The sequence below is a fragment of the Ascaphus truei genome, chromosome 3 (genome assembly GCF_040206685.1).
Source record: "Ascaphus truei isolate aAscTru1 chromosome 3, aAscTru1.hap1, whole genome shotgun sequence".
Lineage (NCBI taxonomy): Eukaryota > Metazoa > Chordata > Amphibia > Anura > Ascaphidae > Ascaphus > Ascaphus truei.
The window spans coordinates 41055936-41081653 of record NC_134485.1 but is presented as its reverse complement, the minus strand read 5'-3'; the positions used below and the strand labels follow the sequence as shown (position 1 = coordinate 41081653).

Sequence of the window (25718 nt, the reverse complement as noted above, 5' to 3'; positions counted from 1 at the left end):
GCACTTTCCAACGCAGTACCTGGAAAATTATTGGGGAGGCCTTCATGCAGTTGATCAAAGGCTGATGAGATATATACATTAATTAGAGCAGTAAACATGGTAAAAACACACAAACTCCCCCTTCTCTCCCCCCACCCCCCCCCCCTTTTTTTTAATCTCAATATTTACTCCTTCTCTGGAACTCATCAATTTATTCCAAGGAATGAAACTCTCTCTGCCCAATGTACTTCTCCTCTTCCCACTCATACAACCTTTTCCTATGTATTTCTCTCCGCTCTTATTCTTCTCTATTATCTCACTTTTCTTCCACTGTCTGCATCAGTGCAAAAGATCACGGTCTGGGTGCTACTGTATGTACCAAAAAGTCTCCTAGCTGCAAAAGAAGGCCAAAACTGGAGCTTTTTCCTTGATAAATCGGGTGCACCGTTTTTGCGCTGGTTTTGCAGCCAGGAAACTGATACATACATAACCTTCTAGGGGGTTTTTTTTCTGATCAAAATTTACCAAACATGCATTGAAGTATACAGTATATCTCATTTTCATCAAATCATGAGACTAGTTACTAGTAACCTACATTTAAATCATTATTTGGATCAAGATTAACGATCAAATCACAAAATCTTGGTAAAAGGTACTGTTTTTTTTTCTCCCCATTTGACATGAACTTTGAAATTGAGGATATAAAAAAAGTCTGGTCCTCCGGTCCAATGAAATAATAGTGTTTGTGTGACAGAGTTTGAGGTTTTCTAATTCTTCTTATTATTATTGTTATGGATTTTAAGAATACAGTCCTCAATACCATACATTCACCTGTGGTTTAAAAAGTGCTGATGTCCAAGCACTCATCCCTACAGTATATGTACCTCCCATAGAGGAATTAATGATTTAACATAAAATGGAACGGTTTAGGTTAAAAATAAATAAATAGAAGTGTCCATTGAGCAAAATCTTCACTAAATTCTGAGTGGGACACTCTTTCAGTATTTATAATTCTACTTATATTGATCCAGGGGGAAAGATCAATATCACTTCAACCTTCTAAATGCCATAAAAAAGAGCTGTACATTCTTGTTGAATGGAATAAGAATTTCTTTGTTAAATAAAACATCCCACTGTCACGTTTTTTTTTTTAAAAACACTGCCAGTTTCAAGCATATGCGTACTTCTTGCTGCCTGGATATATAATTGAGTTTGTCAAAGAAGAAAAAAAAAAGTGTGTTATCCTGGTCTGTAAATATCTCAAAAGGCAGTGGAGCCTGATGTTATCTGTCTTCTCTTGGGGTAGATGATCTGCCTTTCTTTGACATCCTGGTTATGATGATATCCACTGCTCGTCTTGGAAAAAATATATATCTATGAATGGTATGTGTGTGTATGTATGCACGTATATTTCTACTTGAATAGCGCCAACAATGTATCCAGCACTTTACAATAGCAACAATACAACGCAAGGAATATAATTTAATTAAGTGCAACACACAAAAATCACTCAGTAGGAAAGGAAATCCCTGCCCATGAGAGCTTACAAAGTGGTGTGTGGGGACTTACTCCTTCACCTGCTAGCTCTGCAAATGCAGTACAGTATGTGGCATTGCTTGGCGTAACCGATACAGTAGCCATGAATCAAGGCTATTGAATGCTTAAATCAGAAGGTATGTTTTTAGGTCTGACTTAAAAGGTGGAGAGAGATGGTGCTTGGATTATACAGTTTGAGGGCGTTCCGCAGGTAAGTGGGGGGGGGGGGGGGGAGAGTTCCAGATAAGAGCAGTAGAGATGGATAGGGTGCAAATTAGACAATTATGTGCAGAGTGAGAAATGAAAGCAGATATTTAGGAAAGAGAAGTTGAGTGCCTTGAAGAGAACTCTTCATTCGGATCCTCCATTTCTAAAGCCTCTCAAATCAACAGTTGCACTAGTTCTACATTGAACAGTGAAAGCTCCTCTTGCAGATCTTTATAGTGCCATGATTGCAAACACTCCTCTTCTGATAATATCTAGACTTTTAATCTGAAGGATCAGGAGTCTCTATTATCAAGACTTGTCTGTGATCATCACCTATTTGCGACAGTTCACTTGCCTGCAAGAGCCAATTCCATACAAATACAGAGATCACATGTATTGGATATGTGAATGTTAATTAGCGAGATGTAGTATTGCTTTGTATTAAAGAGTACAATGTGAAAACAGGAAAAATGTATAGTGTAGAAAAATCAGAACGAATTAGCGATTTCCTTCAGGGGTGTTCAGATGAACAAATGTGAAGTTAGTGCGTTTGTGAATTTAGCCAAGGCTGCAAGTTAGAGGGATGGATATGACCAAGCCAAGGTATTAGTGGCCATCCTTACGGGTACTGGAAAAGGTCTATTGGTGGAGGCCAAAAAGGAAGAAATAAAGAGAAGCGATAAGCACAGGAGATTAATGTATCAGTGTGACAATTTAAGTCCATCAGTAAAAGAATGGGAGGGTCAGAGGAGAGAAAGGAAAGCCAGGATTCAAAGTCTCAGAGGAATGTGGAGGTAGACTGTTGGTAGCTGGCCACCAACTTACAAAGATACGCCCTTTCCTCTGTTACTCCACTGCTAAAACTCTGAAAACAGGCCCTCATTCTCTCCCGTCTCGATTACTGTAACCTTCTGTCTGGCCTTCCTGTCTCCCCTACAATCTATCCTAAACGCTGCAGCCGGAATCACTCTACTCTTTCCTAAATCTGTCTCAGCGTCTCCCCCTGCTGAAATCACTCTCCTGGCTTCCTATCAAATCCTGCATCTCACACAATTCTCTTCACTTTTAAAGCTTTACATTCTTCTGCTCCTCCTTACTGTAGTGCCGATGAGTATTCTAAAACAAACCAGGGGCAATCCCCAACAATACCCGGGTACATGCTGCAACATTTCAGTGACATTTCTGCAGAGAGTAATGGCCCATCGGATTAACAGCGGGGGTCCCTGGCAGTCCCATTAAAACGGAATGAGACTGCCAGGGACCCCTGCTGTGTTAATCCGATGGGCCATTACTCTCTGCAGAAATGTCATTGAAATGTTGTTTGCAGCATGTACCTGGTGATAGCCCCAGATTTTCCAAGGCAAGTTTTAGAATACTCATCTTGTACCTGTATATCTCAGCCCTAATTTCTCGCTATGCACCATCTCGAGTCTTGCGTTCCGCTCAAGGATGTTTTCTCTCTACCACTTTTGTATCTAAAGCCCTCTCCCACCATAAACCTCTCACTGACTGCCTCACAACCCTGGAATGCCCTTCCCCTCAATACCCGACTACCACCCTCTCGATCCACCTGCTTAACAAAGCATACGAGTAACTTCGTGGCTAAGACTATACACCCAATACATTCTTCAAACCTACCAATAAGGTTGTAAGCTCTTCCGAGCAGGGACTCCTTTTCCTAAATGTTACTTTTATGTCTGAAGCACTTCTTCCCATTATGTGTTATTTATATGAATGTTGTGTGTATTACTACTGTGAAGCACTATGTACATGAAGACGCTACATAAAGACAGATGGGAGGGTAGAAAAATTTGGACAGCATAAACCTAAAAGGAAGAGACTGGGGTAAATAGACTATACCCACTTTCCGATTGGAAATTAATACTTCCTTATAGGCTGAAGAGATCACATATGTTGATCTACGTGTAGCTCTGATCCACCGACACCCAGGAGCCATCTGCATGTGGTGTGTCTGTCACCGCTCTCTGGGACCTATTGATCATCTTATGATCCTTGCTGTTCTATCTGTAACTAACAAGAGGGCCTGATCTCTCCTATTACTTCAGGAACCCAACCTCTATCGCTTCTCTCCTCTTGTCCTCCATGAACCTCCCTTCCAAAATCTTCGCCCTCTCCTATATACTTCCCTGTGATACCAGTATCCCTTTGGCAATACAGTGTGGGACCTCCTAGCATATATTGCTCTACTATTAACTCTTGCAGCAAACTGGTAACCACATTGAAGGGGGGGGGGGTACACATCTTTCTGCAGTTGGTGACAAACATATCTAGTAGTAGGATCATTAATATTGATGACACTGAATTTTTGAAAATGTATTTGGGACAAAATGCATATGCTACATGATTTCATTAACCTTTTAGACCTCTTCAAAGTAATAAAACAAACGGTATTTTATACTAAATTCTTGACCATGAAACAAAACTAGAAACCACATTTAATATCAGTGTTTCACAAAAATGCAGTGGGAGTTATTGTATTTCTATCAAGAATAGCTGCATTCTTAGCGTAGACTACAGAAATCCTTCTGTTATGGCTAGGGTTATATGATTCCAAAAGAGTACAGAAGTTGATATTCTGGTGAATGTTTGGGGCATACACTGGGATAGGTGGGGCCAGAGACCGAGAACCATGGTGGGGAACGGTCTCTGAAGTCATAAACCCACCCTCCAGAAAATAAGTCTTAGAGCAACAACCATAAGCAACTAAATTATGCAATTTTTCAAGGTCGATGTAAAAATCAGTTAACATCCTCCCAAAAGCACTGGGTGTTCCAACATACTCCAGAAATCCCTGCTGTTGAGAATTCCGTTGGCATACTTCAGCCACATGGATGGGAGTACTGTATACCAGAAGAAACACAAATGGTGATGCATAGCGCACAAATGTGAAGGGCTGGAGTGCAAACAAATGTCAATATCAAATATGAGGGTAGTGATACATTAAAAAGTTTCACACCTCATGTGGCGCTTTGTCATTAGAAACATTTTTGTTTCTTCCGTTCTAAACTCGACCATACAACCCTAATACGGCAGCTGTCACGCAATGAAATCACGTTACAATTTAGTTTTTGAAGAGAACATTAAAACAGTGACTACATGCCAATGGGGTGAGGCAACTGACAAAATTACCAGACTACTAGAGTCAAATAGTGACCATAGACTAATCTAGGTAGTGTGAACACTTTTTTGCTACTGACCTTATTTGCTAGATACTCTCCAAAGTTTTACATAACCACGACTTTCAGCAAGCAAAGAAGATGCAGTCTTGGCACATTTTAATGTAATATTTTTTTTATGCAGCATCCAAAGTCAAATTAGACCAAATCCATACTACTGTAGGTAAAGTTAGAGCTGGAGATATTCACCTTCCGACTATAAAACGGACAAGAAAATATACCCACCTACTTCCTTTTCAGCTCAAAGTTTTGTACATGTTAAGTTATTGGCAACGCTATAAGGTACATTATAAAATGAAACAAAAATACAAACACCATTTGTAAAATATTTTTATTATTCCAAAAAGTAAGAAACCCCCCCACGCCACCCCCCCCCCAAAAAAAATACCAGCACACATGGTCACATAGCCATAAAGCAAAACAAACATAAATTACAATTTTAAAGCAAAGACCATGGGTAAATGAAAGTTTCACTTTTCTAAAGTGAAATACTTTTTACTTTCTCAATAGTATCCCAATAAAAAACACCCTTGAAAAAGCACAGCTTTTACCAGAGTAAAGATCTTACAAAGACAAAATACACAGTATAAAGTCTACCCATCACCAAGTACAAGACTTTTCAATTAGATGCCCTAACGAATTTATGAAAGAAATAGCATCAGTATTTGAAAACCAATTTATAATTCAAAGTAGTTCTTCACGATCATTTCTAAAAATAAACAATCCATCCCCCCAAATATTTTTATGCTCACCTGCACCATGGTCCCCCAGCCACCGGGGACACCTGGCTCCCAAGATATGTGCATATTTGGTTTTTCATGCCAGTCTTGACAACACAAAACAACAGTGCTGAGGGGTCTCAAATATGATGTTACATCATCTCCTGATGACGCTGCAACTTTCTATTACCTGCTGGCAAGAGTTCTGACCCCCAACAGGTTCTGCGATCAAGATCTCCCCTCCCCCTTTTAAGCTTAGTAAAATAAAATCACAAGCAGCACATGCTGCTGCTTTAACATAGAAGTCAGTGCAATTCCAAAGCAGTTACTTGTTATTGCCAGTAATGAACACGAAAGGAGTATAGGATTTCCAGGCATGTCATTTTTCATTTTCTGAGTACAATGATTATTGTACTGCGTATATTCTTTTCTAGGTGCTATGAATTCAAATGGGGGGTAGATGTGTATTTTACAATGGATACTATTAGGACCCCCACCCCCTACAGAGAAGTGTCATGCCACCTAAGGTCTCATTAGGTATTTCTCTGCAGTAATTGCTTTACTTTGGCAGTGATGAAACCCTAGTGCTTGTAGAAATGTATTCCTTTAATGTATTGAAGCCAAATGAAGAGAAAATAAGTTTCATGACTGAATACCAACACAGTCACGAGTTATGATGGGGTTTTCATATGAGACTACATGTACATTAGAAATAATGCCAGATTGGATGTGCTTTCATGTTATTTTCAATTCACTCTTATACATAGTCTGCGTACACGTACACACACACACACACACACGTTCGACTGCAACCAAAAAGCTGCCAGGGCACGTCGCCACAGGGCAGCTCGCCTCTAGTCCTTTCACAGCGAGCCCGACCCGACCGGTCTGTTGCACCCGACTGCCCACTCCGACAAGCTAGGTCTAATAAGTGCCCCGTGTGGGTCATTTAAAGATGGAGTGTTGGAGCAGCCGGTCTAGGCAGTGCAGCGGTCCCACGCAGGACATTTAAATATGCACTTATCAGACCAGGTTTGGGCACGGAAGCGCACATCATGGCAAAAAAATCCAGCTGCGAATTGTCCCGTCAGCAGAACGCTGGGGACGTTTTGGCCACGGCCAAATGCCCTAAACCACACACAAACACCCGAAAATACTTGAGAACCAGCGCTTTAGGCGAGCGCGGTCCGGCCATCTCTCCCCAGGGCCGGCTCCTAATCTGCCCTCCCCGCTCTCCTCACTGGAGGCACACATTCTCACACATCTCCGCTCCAACCCCTCAGACTAGCTCTGCCCTGCACTCGCATGTCTCCTGCTCTCACTGAGCAGTGGCGACTTGATCTGGCAAGCAGGTCCGTCATCACTGCGCACAGCACAGGCGCCAGGGGGGACATTTTAGGCGCCGGGGTTTTTCCATCCCTGAATACACGCACACAATTTTTACATTTGTTTGCTGATACGTTAGAGATTTTTTGTAGGTTGCGATACCTTTTAAGTGATCAACAGAATATTTTGGATAGATAATTGTGTACAGGGCTTTTTAAACCTCACAGATTTTCACATAATTGATACAAATTAAGGACCTCTCTGGATGGGAACGTCCTTCTGTTGATTAGAAGATCAGACCATTTCCAGTGTTTACTTTCTGTAGTTTAGCTTAATGTTTATTTCCCACTACGTTACAAAGTGGTCAATGGGATTAATTTGGGGCTCCGTGCAGAGTTCTGTTTCCGGTTAAAGCTGCAGTTCAGTCTTTTTTTTTTTAATTCAATAGTTTCATGTGGGCCATCTCTAATTACCTAAAGAACTGTATAGCTGCCAGTCAATTCGTTCTCCATGTATTGATTGGCGAAATCTTTAGATATGGTATATGTTTTTCCTTTGCTTCTGTCACTCAGTGGAAGCTCATGAATATTCATGAGCTCTCCTGCACTGACATGTGCAAGAGGGAGGGCAGGGCTGACAGAGGGGTGTGCCAGGGCTTGTGACAGGACATGAAGGGGCAGTGCCTTAGCAAATGGTCGTTAAAATAGAATACAAGAAAATTGGTCTTTCAAAGTTATTTTTTCAAACAGAAAAGGCTAAAAGTATTTTTTTTCTTACTACAGAACTGATTTATTAAATAAAAACACACATGCAGGATATTGACTGAGCTGCAGCTTTAAGGTTTAGATGGGAGAAACACTTAATTTTTATTTTAGAAGGTTCAAATCATTTTAGGCGAATAACTAAGCAGAAAACGTTATCACAAAACTTTATGTCCAGTTTTAGAGTACTTGGAGGGCTAATCTTTAACACACGTGAAAACGTTAATTAAATTGTTGCCCCGTTTCCTATTGAATCATTCATTTTTGTTTACATGATGGTGTCATTACTGTGCTTGTGAATGCTGCACATCAACTCCTTTGTTGCAAGAGATTTCTTTTACTGTAGCAAAACCATCAGTAATCATTATAACAAACAAAAGAAGCACACAGTCATATTTCAACAGTATAAAATCCAAGAACCTTAAAATTCACAATTTTATATAAAATGCATATTTACAAAAGGCATGTTTAACATTACGTTTTAGCGATAAAAAAGGACATACAAATAAACCACAACTGTTATGTACATTGTTCCAGGTTCCAGAAACACGGCCAAGAACTATTTTTTTGTAATGCTTCTGAACTACAAACTTAATCTTTTTAGCAACACTACATTATGAGTTCAGAGATTCCTAGGTTACTACATGGAAGAACGGACCAACACGGTTACCCACCCTGCTTTGCTTATTAATGGCAAGGCTTATACCAGGACTGCGCAAACTGGGGTGCTAGATTTTCTGGGGGGGGGGGGGGGGGAGAGGCACAGCAGCTAGAGGTCCCGCACTCTCTCCCCCCAGGCATTTAAATTAAATGCCGAGGGACCGTGCCAGGCCTCTATAAATACACTCGTCTTCCCTTCCAGCAACGCGTAGTCATGGTAACCTGGCGTCAAATGACGCGGTGGGGTCACATTACCATGGCAACTTGACATCACATGACCCTGCGCGTCATTTGGCGCCGGGCTGAGCAGGGGAGATATGGGGGGGCGAAGCGCTGAGGTAAGCAGGCAGGGGTGCGCACGAGGAAAAGTTTGCACACCCCTGGCTTATACTATACTAGTTTGTGGTGTTAGATCTGCAGTCCCACTTCATACACCAACTTTCATTTTGGAAAAACATTTGTTAAATAAAAATATTAAACAAAAAAAAAAGTAAAATCATCCCTGATCATTAACTTTGAAATTGCTGTAGAATTATGTTACCTGTTAAGTAGGGAGAGCTTCAAAAGGAATATTATACATTTTTACTTATGGAGCAAAAAAAAAAAAAAAAAAAAAAAAAAATCAATTATGAAACAAAAATGGTGAATTATCTGCTCCTCTTATTACTGCAACTCCAGCATATGTACGAAGAGGGGGAGTCATTTTAGAGAATAGCATTGTTGCTTATGCAAATGTACTGTAATTCTATATTGTTTTACAACTCAGCCCGTGGTCTAGGCACAGACTAAACATTTGCTTCTTAAAAGCAAATTAATTCAAACTGAAAGACCCAAATTATTTCAAACCTACAGAGCTGGAGTGCCATGACTTTCCAGCACGGAAGGACATAAAGGGACATGTAAACTCATCAGATTCATGCTTAGGATCCAAAAGATACAGTACATAGCATCACTTCCGAAAGAAAAAGGATTATGGCAGAAAGTTTTTTTCCAATGGTTACAGCTGAAGGCTAAATTTAACTTGTTTAAAAATGGTCTGATCGGTGTGAGAAAAAGCTGGGTAATGTTTTCGCTCTACATTGGCGCTAACCAGTGTGCATCAACTTTCACTGAACCAATTCGCTAAATTATTACTTTTTACACAGTAGTTAAACTATTTTGAACCTGTGGGCAGATTACAACAATCCGACTATTACTATTCTCCAATATTAATGAAGATGATTCCGGCAAACATTGATTGTTTTCCTCGCGTAACTTATTTGCATCCCTTTCTCATTCCCCTCAATACTTTGAGTTGAAATTGCTCTTATAACAATTATTGGAAGTGTACTCCACATGCCTTATTTTTAAAAACATAATAATGCAAAGAGTTGTCCATGAGACACCCAGTCATGGGGAGATATCTAGATATACATATACAAATCACTGAAATAGCACTGCCAGCAGCAAGTTAATGAATATAGTGGTGTGTGTGCGTGTACTATACTGATTAAGAGGGATTGACAATTTCTTGAGCAAACATTAGGCACAAAGTGATAAAAAAAAGTACCATTAAACATCCCTAAACGTTGCATCAACACGACAACTATAAACTTTTTCAAATCAAATGCAGCCTCAGGTTATCTTACAAAGCAAGAGTTACTGGGTTACGGAGTAGCTTCACAGAATTTATTTAAGTAGGAAAGCACTATCTAATCTATTATGGAACAAAAATGGTCCCAATTCCAGTAGTAGATTTAGTATAGGAATAACCTCAGAACATTACTTTAGAATATGGAGTATTGTTATTTCAAAATAATCCACACCGAGAAAAAAAAAAAAAAAAGGGGGGGGGGGGGGGGGGGAGAAAGACGAGAGGTTTTATAAAAATATGTTTTGGCATTAAGAGTGACCAACACATGCATTAGGGACTCAAAAGTGTTGTATTTAAGAAATTCCACAAATAAAAAATAAATAAAAAACCCCCGAAAGAATTCTAAAAGTCAGTTCATTACATACAGTCTATTTTCACTACACTCAGTGGACCCTATGCCAAGTAACTAAACATCTTTATATGAATATAAAGCGTATTTTTATTTATTCCGTTCATATTACTACAGCTATTGCCCAATTACATCTGGAAGTCATTGAGATGACTTTATATATGCTGTAAGCAGGGGATCTAATTAAACAAGATGCCACATTACTGGTATTTTAAATACACGTGTAACTTAACGCCAAGGACCCAAATTCAGCAATTGCATGCGTAAAATTTTAATACTGCATGTGTCAGTGTTTACCATGATCCTGTAGGTATTGCATAGCAACATATAGCAATATCATGATGATGATTACATCACCATAATGTAATTATTTCAAGCACCAATACATAATATAGTATAGCCGTGCATTTTTCTTTAATAATGTAATGTTACTTTAACACAGCAAATGTGCGCAATGGAGAAATTACTGTTCACACACACGTGCTTGGATTCTGGTGAGATCTGTATGCAAGCGCTATTGCACAACAAACCCAATTTTAAACTTAAATATGTAAACTCCCTCCTCATAAGTGACCTTTATCCATGCTTTGAATGAACAAATTCTGAAAAAACGAAATTAGAATAACGTAGACGAAACAGTGACCTTTTTATGTTCCATATTTCCCACAACTTTTTTTTAGTTCTGGGGATGTCAGCAACAAATAAGTACTCAAAACCCAAGACTGTCAATGTTTCAGTAAAAGAAAACCTACCTGTCCAAAACCTACCACTGCAGCAAGGAATTCTTGGAAATGACATGCAAATGAGCATTAATGTGTCACCTTTTGCCTGAAATCCATTTACATGGAACCCATATAAGCAAATGCTCTGCTGTTCACACACCTTTTAAGCCTAGCATGGGATTAGATGCAAAGTCAGGCAAACCACTTACAGACACGTTTCAACATTAATGGGTCTCATCAGTGTGAGGTTCGTTGTACTAGCTTTGCAATAGTCAAGGCTGGGTAGGTTTACCATAAACATTTTAAGTTATGGTGGGTGAAAAAGGTGACAAAAAAACCCCCCACCGTGCTGTGGAACACCTCCACAAAAGCCGTGTGAACCGCAGAGCATTAGCTTATACGAGTTCCATGTAAATGGATTTCAGGCAAAAGGTGATACAATGCTCATTTGCATGTCATTTCCCAGAATCCCTTGCTGCAGTGGAAGCACTGTATGCTAGGTGATAATGGTTGAGAGGCAGTGTTGTAGACCTGTCTAAGACATGTGAATGTGCTCACAAGTGATATTCTGTATTTGCTATATGGTGGAGGTTTTTTGTCGCTTTTTTCACCCACCATAACTTAAAATGTGTATGATAGAGATATATATCTATATATAAACAAACACTCTACTTGCATTGAGCATGAGAGGAATATAGAAAAACAGTTTCATATACAGCTATTAAAGAGGAATATAGAAAAACAGTTTCATATACAGCTATTAAAGTACCCAAAATATTTGTCTTAGTATAAAAGTAGATCATAAAATAGTTATCCTAAACATGAAAAAGTTACTAATACTCCAAGCATTTCAAGATGGGGGGGGGGGGGGGGGGGTTCTTTTTCAAGACACCATCATTTTAGTAAAAACTTGTACTGCATTATATACAAACCCCAGAACTTGGTTTTCTTTTTAAATACAGACAGCAGACGCTTTCTGGAAGAGTACGATATTACCATCATCAATAGCTAGCCAAAGTTACAGTAAACAATACCATTTGCCAACCTGGTCTGCATGACAAATTCAATCTGCAACCCTTGTTAATAAATAGGCACAGGAAATGCATGATTCTGGAATTTAGGTATGCCACAGTTTGTCACAATATTGACCAGTAATAAAACTGGGCAGGACAAATTGTTGAATATTTCTTTTATGTACAAGATTCCAGATTCATTTATTGCCTTATTGTATTTGGTCAAATTAGTCTCATTTTACAAGGTGCAAACAGACTATAACGTTTTTTAGCAATATAATAGTCTTGCTGGTAAGGAGACCTGCACAGTATTACACTCATCAGTAGCAAGGCAAAGGATAGTGGTCTTGTAAGTTATGATCCATTTTATGCTTCACTCCTGTTGTGCAAAGTGAATGAAACTCCACATTTTTAAGCTATTCGGGAATTTTTTGTTTTTTGAGCTTCTTGTTGAATATAACATTGCTTTCATTCAATAGTTCCCTAAAAACAGAAATTCCACCAGCGTTGTTTTCACAAAAACAAAGGACAATGTCAACAAAACAAAACTTCCAAAGCTTACAAATATAATTCTTCTTTTCCTTCCAAGAAACAAGTTCTGATAAAACGTAGGTGAAAGCTCAATAGTCAGGTAGCCTTGTGGTGTCCTCCATAAATTGGTCGAACGTCTTCAGAACTGGCCATCCTGTGATGAAGACAGACTGTGGCAGTTGTTGATGGCAATGTTTACTTTCGATCCAGCTCGGCCCATTTGCAAACATGGCAGCTTCGAGCAGTTTTTCAACAATTGTTCAATGGCAACATGGCGCACATGGCGCTCTGAAGACAAGGAGTCCTTCTCCTGTAATGCGCAAGTCAGATCTTCAAACACTTCTAAAAAAAAAAAAAAAAAAACAGAATATAGTAGATGTTGGGGTAAAACAAAATATGCAAAGTACATTTGTTTTGCATGTATTTTTTTTTTCTTTCTATACCAGTTTGCAGATATGGTCCAATGTACTAGAGGGGATTTCTGATACAATTGAGGCCCATATTTAGCAAGTGGTGCTATTTCAGTGAATGGGCTGTAAGGAGTCTTAAAGCGCCAGGTGTTATGACACAGCCCCACTTAGTACAAATGTGCCCCAATGCCTTCTCAGGCTGCACTTGTCATTTGTTTTCCAAATATAGATTCTAAAAATAAGTCACTAATGCCATTAAGCACTGATAAGCTTTACTGTAACCTATACTTATCCAGTGGCTTAATTTCCTGCGCATCTGCAACTGTCATGAATTGTGCAGCAGCAGTTGCTGGCTTATATTGATTTAATGTCAAGTAATGGGCCGGCTTTTTAAGCTTTATGTAGCAGCATTTCACAGATTACGAAGGCTGCTTCTTAAAGGAGACCATCGTGGCAGCCGGAAAAAAATAAGCAGCAAGCAACCCAAATAGGAGATTATTTTCCTATGCTTTATGAGAACAATCTAAAAATAGTGCAAAATAAGAACAAAGTCATAAATTTATATACATAGAAATGTGACAACACAAAATGCCTGACAGTCATGTGGAGTCTCATTAAAGAGCAGTTGTGTACTTCTGCCCACTAATTGCTAAAGCATCAACCAGACTTTTCATAGTGAGCCTTACCCTTGACTTGCCGGAGGAGATTTTCACGTAAGCGCTCCAGCTCGTCACTGCTCATCAAACTCACTGAGACAGGAGAAAATCAATTACTATCACCACAGAAATCAGACTCGACGAAAACCTCCTCAAAACTTTAATAAATAACTGTACACATAGTTGTACTTCAAGCAGTGATCCATGGCTACAGCCAGTTTGGGCTACTCCCTAGTATCCCTTCCAACCCTTTATTAGCCAGACGAGCATGTCTCACGTCATGCTACAATAGCATAACATGTAATGGTCTAACACTAAATGGCTACAAGATTATTATTGAGATAACAACCCCCCCCCCCCACATATAAACAATATAAACAAGACACTACACCCCTCTAGTTAAGGACATTTAGAAGTTGGCAAAAAAAAACCTAATTTGATGCTCTACTATTTTCAGTCTAATTTACATGTAGATCACCTTACAGTATGTTTAAAAACAGGAAACGGCAGCCTTTAGAAAGAGAAAAATAAAGTTACAAAGCACTACGCTTCGTAGGTTGAACTGTACTTTTAAATAATTAAACCAGTTAATAAATTAGGATATACAACGTGTCCTGATCCTGTGCGTCGAGAACTAAAACACACCAGGATCTCAATATTTGTACGCACAAGTGTTTGTGTACACACATACTGGTTTTAAAATGTCATTAAAGATTACTACGTATGAAAATCGCAGAAAAGTGAAAGTCAACTCATTTCGACAGCCTCTCCTGGGAAGTCCATCTTTCTGCCTAACAGCATTTCAGTTTAAAGGGGGGAACCACTATTCTAATACCTTATTGTTTCCATGAACAAGGGAGAGTCGTAGGTCAGTGCATGACAGAGGCTTTACAAAGCAAGGCTTTGGATGAACCTTAAACCCCCTCCCACAAAAAAACCACTTAAATTAATAATCTAAATAAACCCCTCAGACGAGTCTGTTAAAGGTTTTGATTAAAGTTTCAAGTTGTTGTATGAAGATTTGCTGATTTAACAAGTCAATATATGTTTGTCTTGCTGTCAATCAAGACTGGCATTATTCAAACAGCAGCTAAAGACAAACAGTAGAGAATAGGTTACCCAAGGGCAGTTAAACAAGGTTGCAGGGCACTACACCAGATGTGACCTTGTGGTGTGCATCATCACTCAAATATATGCTGCCACATTTAGATTCATTGTGTAGTAAGGGCTGAAGTATTTCTCATATAATCCATATCAGTTATTCAGAGCTACCTGCCTTACTATTAATCACATCAATACATATTAACGACCAGGATGTGAATTCACAAGGTTAAAAAGTTTAATTCTGCACGAAGAATCGTTCTGTATTTTTATTACATTGAAACAGACCGAATACAGAAATATTGTAGCCTACAAAATTACTGTACTTACATTCTTCTTTGCTGCAATGATGGTATCTCTTTTGAACACTAGAACCAGAATCAAGTTTGGCCTTTTCAGTCTTCTGTGATTTCTTGGTACTAGGCCACAATGCATTGTTATTATGGCAGAAACTTGCACTACCATTCTGTAACACATTCAAGCTGAAGTCTCTTGACTCCCTACGTTCCAAAATGCCACAAGCTCCGCTATCGAGCCATTTTGCAGAATACCTGGGAACCTGGGAGTCATACTGGGGAAGCAGGGTCCTGTCATTTTGAAGTCGGAATTTGCACAGCTTGCTTTGAGAAGATTTGGAACATTGGGGATCAGAGTATAAATCCTTATTTTGTGCATACTGTACAATCCAGTTCATTTTTTTGCTGAAAATGGTTTTCACTTCCTCATAGGGACTCTTGGAAAGCTTGGACCGTGGACAATCCTGATTGGCTATTTGATGATATTTCTCAAAACAGTCTTTGTGGCCCCTTAAGGATCTGGTGTGTAGAAGATCTAACCTGGGAACACCTGGTAAGAAGAAAACCAAAAGACTTAAATAGCAAAAATATAAATATATGGTTTTAAAATCTCATTACAAACAAAACTATATTTTCTCATCTAGGTATTTGCTAAAGAAACCCTGTATGCCACTCTAGTCACAGCAGTGTACATTTTGTAGTGTTAGAAATCTGTGATCGCTAGTCTTTGGAAAAGGTCTAAAAGCACATCATAAAAGGATTTATTCTAAACACGAAGTTTAAAACAGACAGCTGTTCAAACAAAAATGCATAACAAACCGGGTATAAAGTACACACACCTGTCTATTACAAGTCTAAGATAGCAATTCTCACGACAGGCTTCTTATGAAAACGAATGCTTCATTCAAACTATGTAATGTTTTCCTAATCTTATTATGACCTACATGCGGTCCCTAAGTGCAGTTGGCTTTCCTATTCTTTTGTTGAAGTTTACGGCAAAAGGGCATTCGAGGCTACTTTTCAACGCAACCATTTTCTCATTCTGTATGCCAAAGACTGGCATTAAAATGTGCAGTTTAAACAGACTGGAATCAAAATTTAGGAAACTACCCAAGAGCCACCAACAGGTCAGGTTTGAAAGATATCCCTACTTCAGCACAGGTGGTTCAGTCACCTGTGCTGATGCAGGGGTATCCTTAAAACCCGACATGTTGGTGGCCTTGGCAGACTGGAGTTGTCCACCCCTGGCCTAAACTATTTAGTGAAAGGTCTGTGCCAATTCACTTTTAGGTTTCAGAGCAAAATATAAATCTTGGAGTGAACCAATGCTGTAAAGGCCACACAAAATGAGCTTTATTCTAGCCCTTTCTTTCTGACACTGGAGCTATATGGACAATTCCAACCCTAGCAGCATCTCCCCCCACTATACTACAGCAGCTTGCTCTCTGGTGACTGACAGCACCAAGAAGACAATAAGAACTGGCTGGCTAGCAAGAGCGGTTTGTGAAGTTAATGAGGAAGAGGAGGAAGGGAGTATACCAATTTTATAGACGCGATATGTATGTAATATCTAAGCCTTCTGGCTGCAAAACAAATAGTAACATATTAAAAAAGGGAAAATGAAAAGTGCTTTAAAAACCAAGAACTTTTGTTTATTTAATTTTTATCTTCGATAAACCTAGAGCTATTTTTTTTTGTACAGTTTCACTCACATTTCAAAGCCAAGTACTAGGCTCCAATACCCCAAGCTTTGTTTTCTGCCAAGTAAAATCTAGCTTGCATGAACATACAAAACTTCTGATTAAGGCATCCCTTCTAGCCAAAGAGTGAATATTCTCCTATTCTTGCAGAAGATAAGGTAAATGTGCTTAACACAAAACGGCATTGAAAGTCCCTGCTGCAAGTCATCCATGCGGGAATACAAAGAATATGGTATTAAAGTTAAAATGAGTACATGCACAGTGCTTGAAAGCCTTTACTCTGACTGGCTCATCCTCTAACAGCAGGTAGAACTGCAGCGCACAGATAACATTGAACACTTTTTCATTTAAAGCGGATTAGTTTATTCTGTAAAGTAGTTGAAATAGTTAGGAATGGCTTAAAAGCCATGAAATACTGGATTCAAAAAAAAATAAATATATATATATATAGCAAATGGAAATATTACTGTATGCTCATTTGCATGTCTTAGACAGGTCTGCAACCCCACCTTTCACCATTATCACCCACCACTTCCACTGCAGCAAAGGATTCTGGGAAGTGACATGCAAATGAGCACACAGTGCCACCTTTTGCTTCAAAACCATAAACATGGATAACACACACACACACACACACACACACACACACACACACACACACACCGTTATAATGCGATCCGTTACAACGCGAATCCGCTTATAACGCGGTGCAAGGGTGGCTCCCAATTGTCGTATTAATGAATACAGCTAAACCCCGTTATAACGCGGGTCTCGGGGTCCACCCCGAGACCACCGCGTTACTAACGGGGTCGCGAGAAAAAAAAATGGCCGCGCTTTAGCGCATATTCATCCCGCGGGACAGGAGATGGGAGCGGGCATGTCCCTCCGCTCCCCGCTTCCCCCTGTCACCGCGGGACAGCCCGCGGGGCAGGAGATGGGAGCGGGGATGTCCCTCCTGTCCCCGCTTTCCCCTGTCACCGCGGGACAGGCCGCGGGGCAGGAGATGGGAGCGGGCATGTCCCTCCTGTCCCCGCTTCCCCCTGTCACCGCGGGACAGGCCGCGGGGCAGGAGATGGGAGCGGGCATGTCCCTCCTGTCCCCGCTTCCCCCTGTCACCGCGGGACAACATCCACTCCTTACGAGCCGCACGGCGCATGCGCACGGCGAACGTGAGGGGTGCCTGCATAAGTGTGCTGCTTTGGAGACAGGTAAGCAGTCTCCGGAAGACCGCTAACCCCCCCGCCGCAGCACAGGGCCCTCGCGTGTGTGTAAGTGTCTGTGAGTGTGTGTAAGTGTCTGAGTGTGTGTGTAAGTAAGTGTAAGAGCCGGAGCGGGAGGTGGGAGGTTTGACAGGGAGGGGGGGCGTGGCTTGAGCGGAGGGACCCGCTACTCTCCCCCCCCTCCCTCCACGGACTGCAGGAGGGAGCTGCTACTCTCCCCCCCCTCCCCGGACTGCAGGAGGGAGCTGCTACTCTCCCCCCCCTCCCCGGACTGTAGGAGGGACCAGGTATTTAGAACTTAAGCATGGTAAAAAGGCCTCGCTTTAATATGCTAACACTATGTGCAACGTGTGGGGTATTTAACAACAAATGACAATCTTGCTGACATGTAATCTATCTTTGGTACAGAAATCTGCCTAGCCTCATTGCCAAGATGAGCATCTTCATCTTTTGGTAACACAAGTGCTGTTCATTTCTATGGGTCCCTCCCTCCACTGGCTGCAGGAGGGACCCGCTACTCTTCCCCCCCCCCCCCTCCCTCCACGGACTCGGGCTGGAGCACTCATACATACACACATACACACACACACACACACACACACACACACACACACAGGCACTCACGCACTCATACACACACACGCGCGCACACACATGCAGGCACTCACGCACTCACACACTCACACACACACACACACACACACACACACACACACAGGCACTCGCACTCACACACACAGGCACTCGCACTCACACACACAGACCGCTAACCCCCCCCCCCCCCCGCCGCAGTACAGGGCCCGCCGTAGCCGCAGCGCAGGGCCCCGCCACCCCCCCAACCCCCACAGCACAATGACTTCCCACCCCCTTAACTTTGTGAAACAAAAGTCACAAGACGTTGCACAGGCAAAATACATCTGTTAAAGTGCAGTTGTCTGTTTATTTCTATATAATAATTGTGTGCAGTGTGTCAGTGTGTGCAGTGTGAGCAATGAGCAGTGTGTGTGCAGTGTGTGTGCAGTGTCAGTGTGTGCAGTGTGAGCAATGAGCAGTGTGTGTGCAGTGTGAGCAATGAGCAGTGTGTGTGCAGTGTGCAGTGTGTGTGCAGTGTGTGTGCAGTGTGAGCAATGAGCAGTGTGTGTGCAGTGTGTGCAGTGTGCAAAAAAAAAAAATGTTTTTTTTTTGTTTGTTTTTTTAAAACGGGAGCCACGGGAAAACCGCGTTATAACCGAATCGCGGTATAACGAGGCGCGTTATAACGGGGTTTAGCTGTACTTCACAACACGATTATTGGTATCTCAAATTTTTTATTGTACAATGCATACAACTGCACATTATTTCTAACGTGATCCGCTTATAACGTATAATGTGATTCTCTGGACCCCAAGCACGCGTTATAAGAGGGTTGATCTGTATATCTATCTCAATCAGTCTCCAGTGCAGGATCCTACTAGGTTTAAAAACATTGATCGAAAAAAGGCAATATTTAGCAAAGTTTACCAAAAAATTTCTTCGTAACTTAAATTGGCACATTACAAAGAAATACCGGTGCGTCACAATCTTCAAATAACTAGACAATGATCATCATTTCCATGGCATTGAACATGGGGCTGCATAGATTTAAGACAACTTTTCCCTGGGCTGATGAGCTTACCATCTAATAGTTGATGTTAAAGCACGTGAAGATATTCTGACATGTCCAAGGCACAATAAGCCCATTTCCTGGCAGTCATTAAACGGCTCTAGTGCCGATCAGAGCACTCACACGGAAACACTGACTTCAAAGGGAGTTTGTGCAATAGTCACCTGATCAGCACTATCATAGCTCATGAATAAATAACCCCATGTTTCACACTAGGTTCTCCCATATCCAAGACCAGTGCTTTGAAATGTAGGTCACTCAAGATTGAATAATTAAACTAATAATCTAACTTTAATAAAAAGAAGCTGTAATAAAAATGGCAGGGGATATGAAGTATTTTAATCAATCTGGTACTTCCGGGGTTAACGTTGGTTAGAAATTGTGTTAAAAATATCATTGGTTTTATGACAGATCAAGACCCTTCATGTATCTGTACTGATCTACATAGAGGGCTTAATTGGTGGATATCACGGATAGCCCACTAAAAGTGAAATATGTACGGTTTAGAAGGCTGGGGACGATAGCCAGATCTTGGGCTGTCAGCCTCAAAGAAACCTGTAACAAGCTTGAAATGTCCCCTGTACATCCCAGAGAGGTGAGAAACAGGTCACTACTTGATTGAGGACTTTATTAAAAATAAGAAATTATGGGCCTGACAGAAGTTTATAAGAGGAACACATGGATATCTGTCACCGTTGCAATTAGGCACATCAAATCATACCACACACTTCATAACTAAGAGGTGCAAAAGACATCCGTTTCTCGTGCGAGGAGACATTAGGCTAAGGCCCCGCTCCCAGAGTCAGCGCACCTGCGCTGCTGACAGGCGGTGCGCTGAGATACACAGACCGCGATCTGCGGTCTGTAGGGAGCGGGAGCCGGAGCGGGAGGTTTGATCGGGAGATGGGCGGTTTGACAGGGAGGGGGGGCGTAGCTTGAGCGGAGGGACCTGCTACTCTCCCCCCCCCCTCCCTCCACGGACTCGGGCTGGAGCTGGAAGGTAAGTTTAAACACACACACGCAGGCACTCATTCATATATATATATATATATATATATATATATACACACACACACACACACACACACACACACACACGCACACGCACACACGCGCACACACACACACACGCGCACAGGCAGGCACTCACGCACTCATACACGCGCACACACAGGCAGGCACTCACGCACTCATACACACACACACACACACACACACACACACACACACACACACACACACACACACACACACAGAGGCAGGCACTCGGGCACACACACACACAGACAGGCACTCACGCACTCAGACACATACACACACAGACAGGCACGCACTCAGACACACACACAGAGAAAGGCACTCACCTGCTTTCACTCCACACTCCTCCCCGCTCCCCGAAGCCTCTCCTCCTCCCGAAGCCTCCCCTCCCCATTGGCTCACAGCCACACACGTCACGCGTCAACGCTAGGAAACACCATTCTCTGGTGTCTCCAGCGGCTGACGCGCTACAGCGTGTAGTGCTCTGTGCAGCCAGGGGGGACCGGGACCAGTTCGCGAGGATTCCCCTGCTGGTGGGGAACTCGCGACCCGCCGCCCGCGCCAACGAGCGCAGCGGGACCGAGGCCTTAGGCTGTCAAATTTTAGATGCAGGCATGTATGTGGAGAGCACAGACGCAACCGTGAAGATGGCGTCCAAGTATTAAAATAAAGTGGAGTATGTTTCTGAAGTCAGACTTTTAAACGTCGCAAAGGAAGAATTCTTTTCTTTTAAGTCATAAAACTGTCTGCCAGAGCTGATTACAACAGGGTTGGGCTTATGCGTTTCAATGGGGAAAAAATGAGTACATAAGTCTCACCAAGCCAATATGAAAATCAGCATTTAATAAGGTGTGTTTTGGGATCAGACACACGTGTTACATAGTAGATGAGGTTGAAAAAAAAAGACAAACGTCCATCAATTTCAACCTATGCTAAATTTAGACGACAGATCCTTTATCCTATATTTGTACTTCCAGTATATTGATCCAGAGTAAGGCAAACAAAAAAACCCAGTGAAATATCATCTAACGATATCACATAAGGGGGAACATAAATTCCTTCCTGACTTCAAATATTTATCAGATTACTCCCCATGTTTACTTATTTGGTATATCCCTGTATACTTTTTTCTAATAAGTTTGTCCAATTTTTTTTTTTGAAGATATCTATTGTTGTATCTGCTATCAGTCCACATGGGTAATGAATGTCACATTTTAACGGCGCTTACTGTAAAGAACCCTTTCCTTTGTTGCTGGGGAAATCTCATTTCCTCCAACCTTAAAGGGATGACCCTGTGTCATTAGTACTGCCTTTGGGATGAATAGTTCCTTTATAAGCTCCTTGTATTGTCCCTGAATATATTTGTATATAATTATCATATCCTCTCTTACACACCTCTTCAAAAGTAAAATAATCTAATTCCGCAAGACTCTCCTCATAAATCAGAATATCCATCCCCTTCGTTAATTTGGTGGCTCTTCTCTACACTTTCTCGATCCATGATGTCTTTTTGAAGGCGTGGTACCCAAAATTGTACTCCATATTCAAGGTGTGGTCTTAATGCTTCATAAAAAAAAAAAGGCATAATTATGTTTAATTCCCTTCCACCTGGAAAAGGAGAGGTAACTCAAATGTATTACTTCATAGTAAAACATTTTACAAGTAAATAAATCCATTGCCCGTTTAATACAAGATAAGATCTTGTTTGCCTTTGCAGCTACTGCATGACATTGGGCACTATTGCTAAGCCTGCTGTCTACAAGCACTCCTAAATCCTTCTCCATCAAGGATTCTAATTTATCCCCATTTAATTTGTAAATTGCCTGATTATTCTTGTTCCCAAATGCATAACCTTACATTTATCTGTATTAGGCCCGGGCCATAGAGGTGTGGGGAGAGCGGAGGCGCGCTAATGCTGAGGCTCGCCTGCTTCAGTCAGCGCGATTGCACGGACTTGCAGGCGAGCCAGCGTGCGCGAAGGGAGCCGGGGGGAGGTGGTTGGAGGCGGGGCAGTGACGTCGCTGGGCCAATCGCCCGCAACGCACTGACGTCAATGTCACGGCGCCGACGTCACGGCGCCGTGACGTTGACGCTGCTGTGCTGTGATTGGAGGTTTTCAGCCGACAGAGCGCTGAAAAACAGCTTGGCGCTCAACTGAAACCTCCAACTCGTCAGCACGCCTGCGGACGCTCGCGTGAGCCCCCTCTCAAGGCATCCCCATTGAGGATGCAGGGGCTCAGCGCGGAGCGTCCGCACGCCTCAGCACGGCCTGTCCGTCTATGGACTCGGCCTTACACGTCACCTTCCATTTACCTCATACAAATTCATTTGCGGGGCCTTTGTGGAAGGTGAAAAGTGCCACCTAGGTTGCGGTGCATTAACCCTTGCCCCATATGCAGGTCACGCGCTCACAGGTGTGCCGCATGTGACAGTAGCAAACAAAGGGGGGTGAGGGGGAAGCAATTCATTTCAGAGGTTAAAATACTTCAGGTGTAAAAGAGATTGATGGTTGCAAATCCTGCATCTTATCTGTATTAAATTGTACACTATGAAAAATCCCCTCGTCCTGCTGTCTGCATACACTGGCACCGTGTGCGGACTCAGATCACATTACCAATCTCTGTATGAGACAGTCTGCAAAGGATGCGAGATGAGGAGACACCTCCATCGTGCCGACATGCTCGCCACATGAGATTGGACAATGCCAGGGGAGGGGGGGGGGGCTTATGCTGTATCAATTGAAGTGGCTGATCAAGCCGCTTTTAGATGAAAATTCCCCATGGACTTCAGTGGGGATTTTGACCAGAAAAACGTCCCGATCAGCCACTTCGGCTGGTGTTGAATAAGCCACATAATTTTATATTTTGGGGGAAAAGAGAAGTCCGTTATTTTTAAATGGTGGCTCCTAAATATAGCCACCAATAGAGAAGGTTCTCAATTCTGCTTCATTACCAACTGGGTCTATCTTAAGCTTTTATTTCTGTGGAAATTACAAATTGCATTTTATTTCTGAATGAGGACGTGTTTGTCAACCAACTGTTCCCTTATCAGACAGCCAGGCCGTGATTATACCAAAAGTGGCCGGCGGTGTCGCACTGTGCGCCGCCGCACGGCTCAAAAACAAATAGCAACAATAAAATGAAAGTGCACATACCCTGCGCGAGACCTGGAACTGCAGGGCGGCAGACAGGAGAACTTGTTCTTGGCAGGCGACGGTCGCGTCAAGTGAGCGGTTCGGCCAATGAGGGTGAATCGCTCACGGCCGCACCTCTCCCTTCCCCTCCAGCTGCCTCCTAACTTCAGTTCACATGCCGCTTTGCTGGATCATCACCGGATCGCGCACACGCCCAGCCGGAGCTGGTATGATCGTAGCCCAAGGAAGAGGACAGCAGGGGGATACGGCTGTGTAAGCTAGAGGCAATCAAACCCCATCCCAAGTCTCAGGTCACAAGGTTTGCTAATTAACCTTAAAAAGAATAATTATTTTGAAATAATTGTAGGTGTCACATGTTGCCATTAGTTGACAGTTCCAAGGAGAAACTGCATCTTTAAAGCCAAGCTGCTGGCAAAATCAGGGTGTCCGACAATCTGTTAGCCAAGATCTAAACTGTGCTCTAAAGAAAGAAAAAAAAAAAAAAGGGAAGGGCTCGTTTCACTGCTCAAGCCCCAAGCAGAACATGAGCATCTCAACTCAGTCTCACGCAATTTGTGGGAGCGTCTCACGCATTAGGGGCTGTGTCCTCATAGTCTCACGCAGCATGTCCTCAATCCCACGGGGTTTAGAAACCGAGAAACAGCCCTAAATCTGCCCCTGTCATCAGGGACCTCAGCAGCAGAGCCGGAGACACCATTGCTGTTGCACAGGACCCCACACTTTAAGGGGCCTCGTGGTAAGGACTGAAGCCCTAGAAGCATGCAGTCTGTGTGTGCTGCGTCTGACTAGTCAGCCCTCCTTGCTACCACACGAGGCAGTCACACGGTGTGGCCTCAAGCCGCCTGCTCCATGGGAAAGAAAGGAAATAGTTAGGCCCCGTCCATGAGACTGGTGGGCCCCACACGGATATTGCACAGGGCCAAACAGTTGCTAAAACCTGAACTCCCTGACGGACACTAGATTCCCTCAAATCTCCCAAAATGCGAGCCCCATCTCCTGCTCCAGAGTGTCAACCCTTGACATCTCTGATATAACCAGGTTATACTGTATCATATGGCTAAAAAGATAGCTAAAAGCTTGCTAAAAATAAAAATCTGTATAACAGAAGTCATTTCTACAAAGCCGACAGCTGTTCAGCAAGCTTTCCCCAGTTCCATATAATTCCCGTTATGTCAACTTTGTCTCAAACGTTATTGTGCAACTCTTACTCTTTATACACAGCAAGAGAGGCAATCCCCACAACAGTGTTTGAAACTTCTGTGTTTTTATGAACTTGAAATCTGAGTCTCAAAGTTATAAATAGCTGTGTTTGTTCCGGTAAGAAAGCCGGCAACAATGTAGGCAGTAAGTGTAGTGTATCAAAACCAGCCCTCAAATATCACATATTCCAGGAACATGGTGGTCTCTATTAGCATAGTGATAAATATATATTAGTAACCAACAGTCTGGTATAGGATACTAGTTACAAGAGTTTAAGGCAGGAGGGGCCATCTCCAGTCCACAAGGGTCACTAACTGGCCAGGTATTGGAGATATCCCTGCTTCAGCACAGGTGGCTCAGTCATTCAGACTGAGCCACCTGTGCTGAAGTCGGTATAGGCTTAGAACCTGACCTGTTAGTGGCCCTTGAGGACTGGAGTTGGCCCATCCTGGTTTAAGGGATGGGTAAAAGTTGTATTTTCATTTAGCAGGAAGGTTTAGGAGAGGCGACACAGGAAGCTATTCAGTAAAGTGCGATAGTGCCGATTGGACACCTCTGCACTAAAACTCCCATGGACTTGATAGGGGTTATAATGTGTAGTAGTGCCCAGATTGACACTATTGCCCGATAAATAACCCCCCCTAGAAATCACTGTACACACAGGAGTA

At 42.2% G+C, this 25718-nt stretch overlaps 1 protein-coding gene across 2 annotated transcripts in view; it reads right to left on the bottom strand.

Annotated features, from left to right (window-relative positions):
* Positions 1 to 10994: 10994 nt before the first annotated feature.
* C3H21orf91 (chromosome 3 C21orf91 homolog) overlaps positions 10995 to 25718 on the bottom strand; it is a 41575-nt gene continuing 26851 nt past the window's right edge. For both annotated transcript variants that reach the window (XM_075593958.1, XM_075593959.1), the window contains 3 exons: positions 15131 to 15646; positions 13730 to 13792; positions 10995 to 12975 (listed from right to left, as the gene is read on the bottom strand). In XM_075593958.1, coding sequence (XP_075450073.1) covers positions 12773 to 12975; positions 13730 to 13792; positions 15131 to 15646 — 782 coding nt within the window. In that variant the 3' untranslated portion in view covers positions 10995 to 12772. The remainder of the gene's footprint in view (positions 12976 to 13729; positions 13793 to 15130; positions 15647 to 25718) is intronic.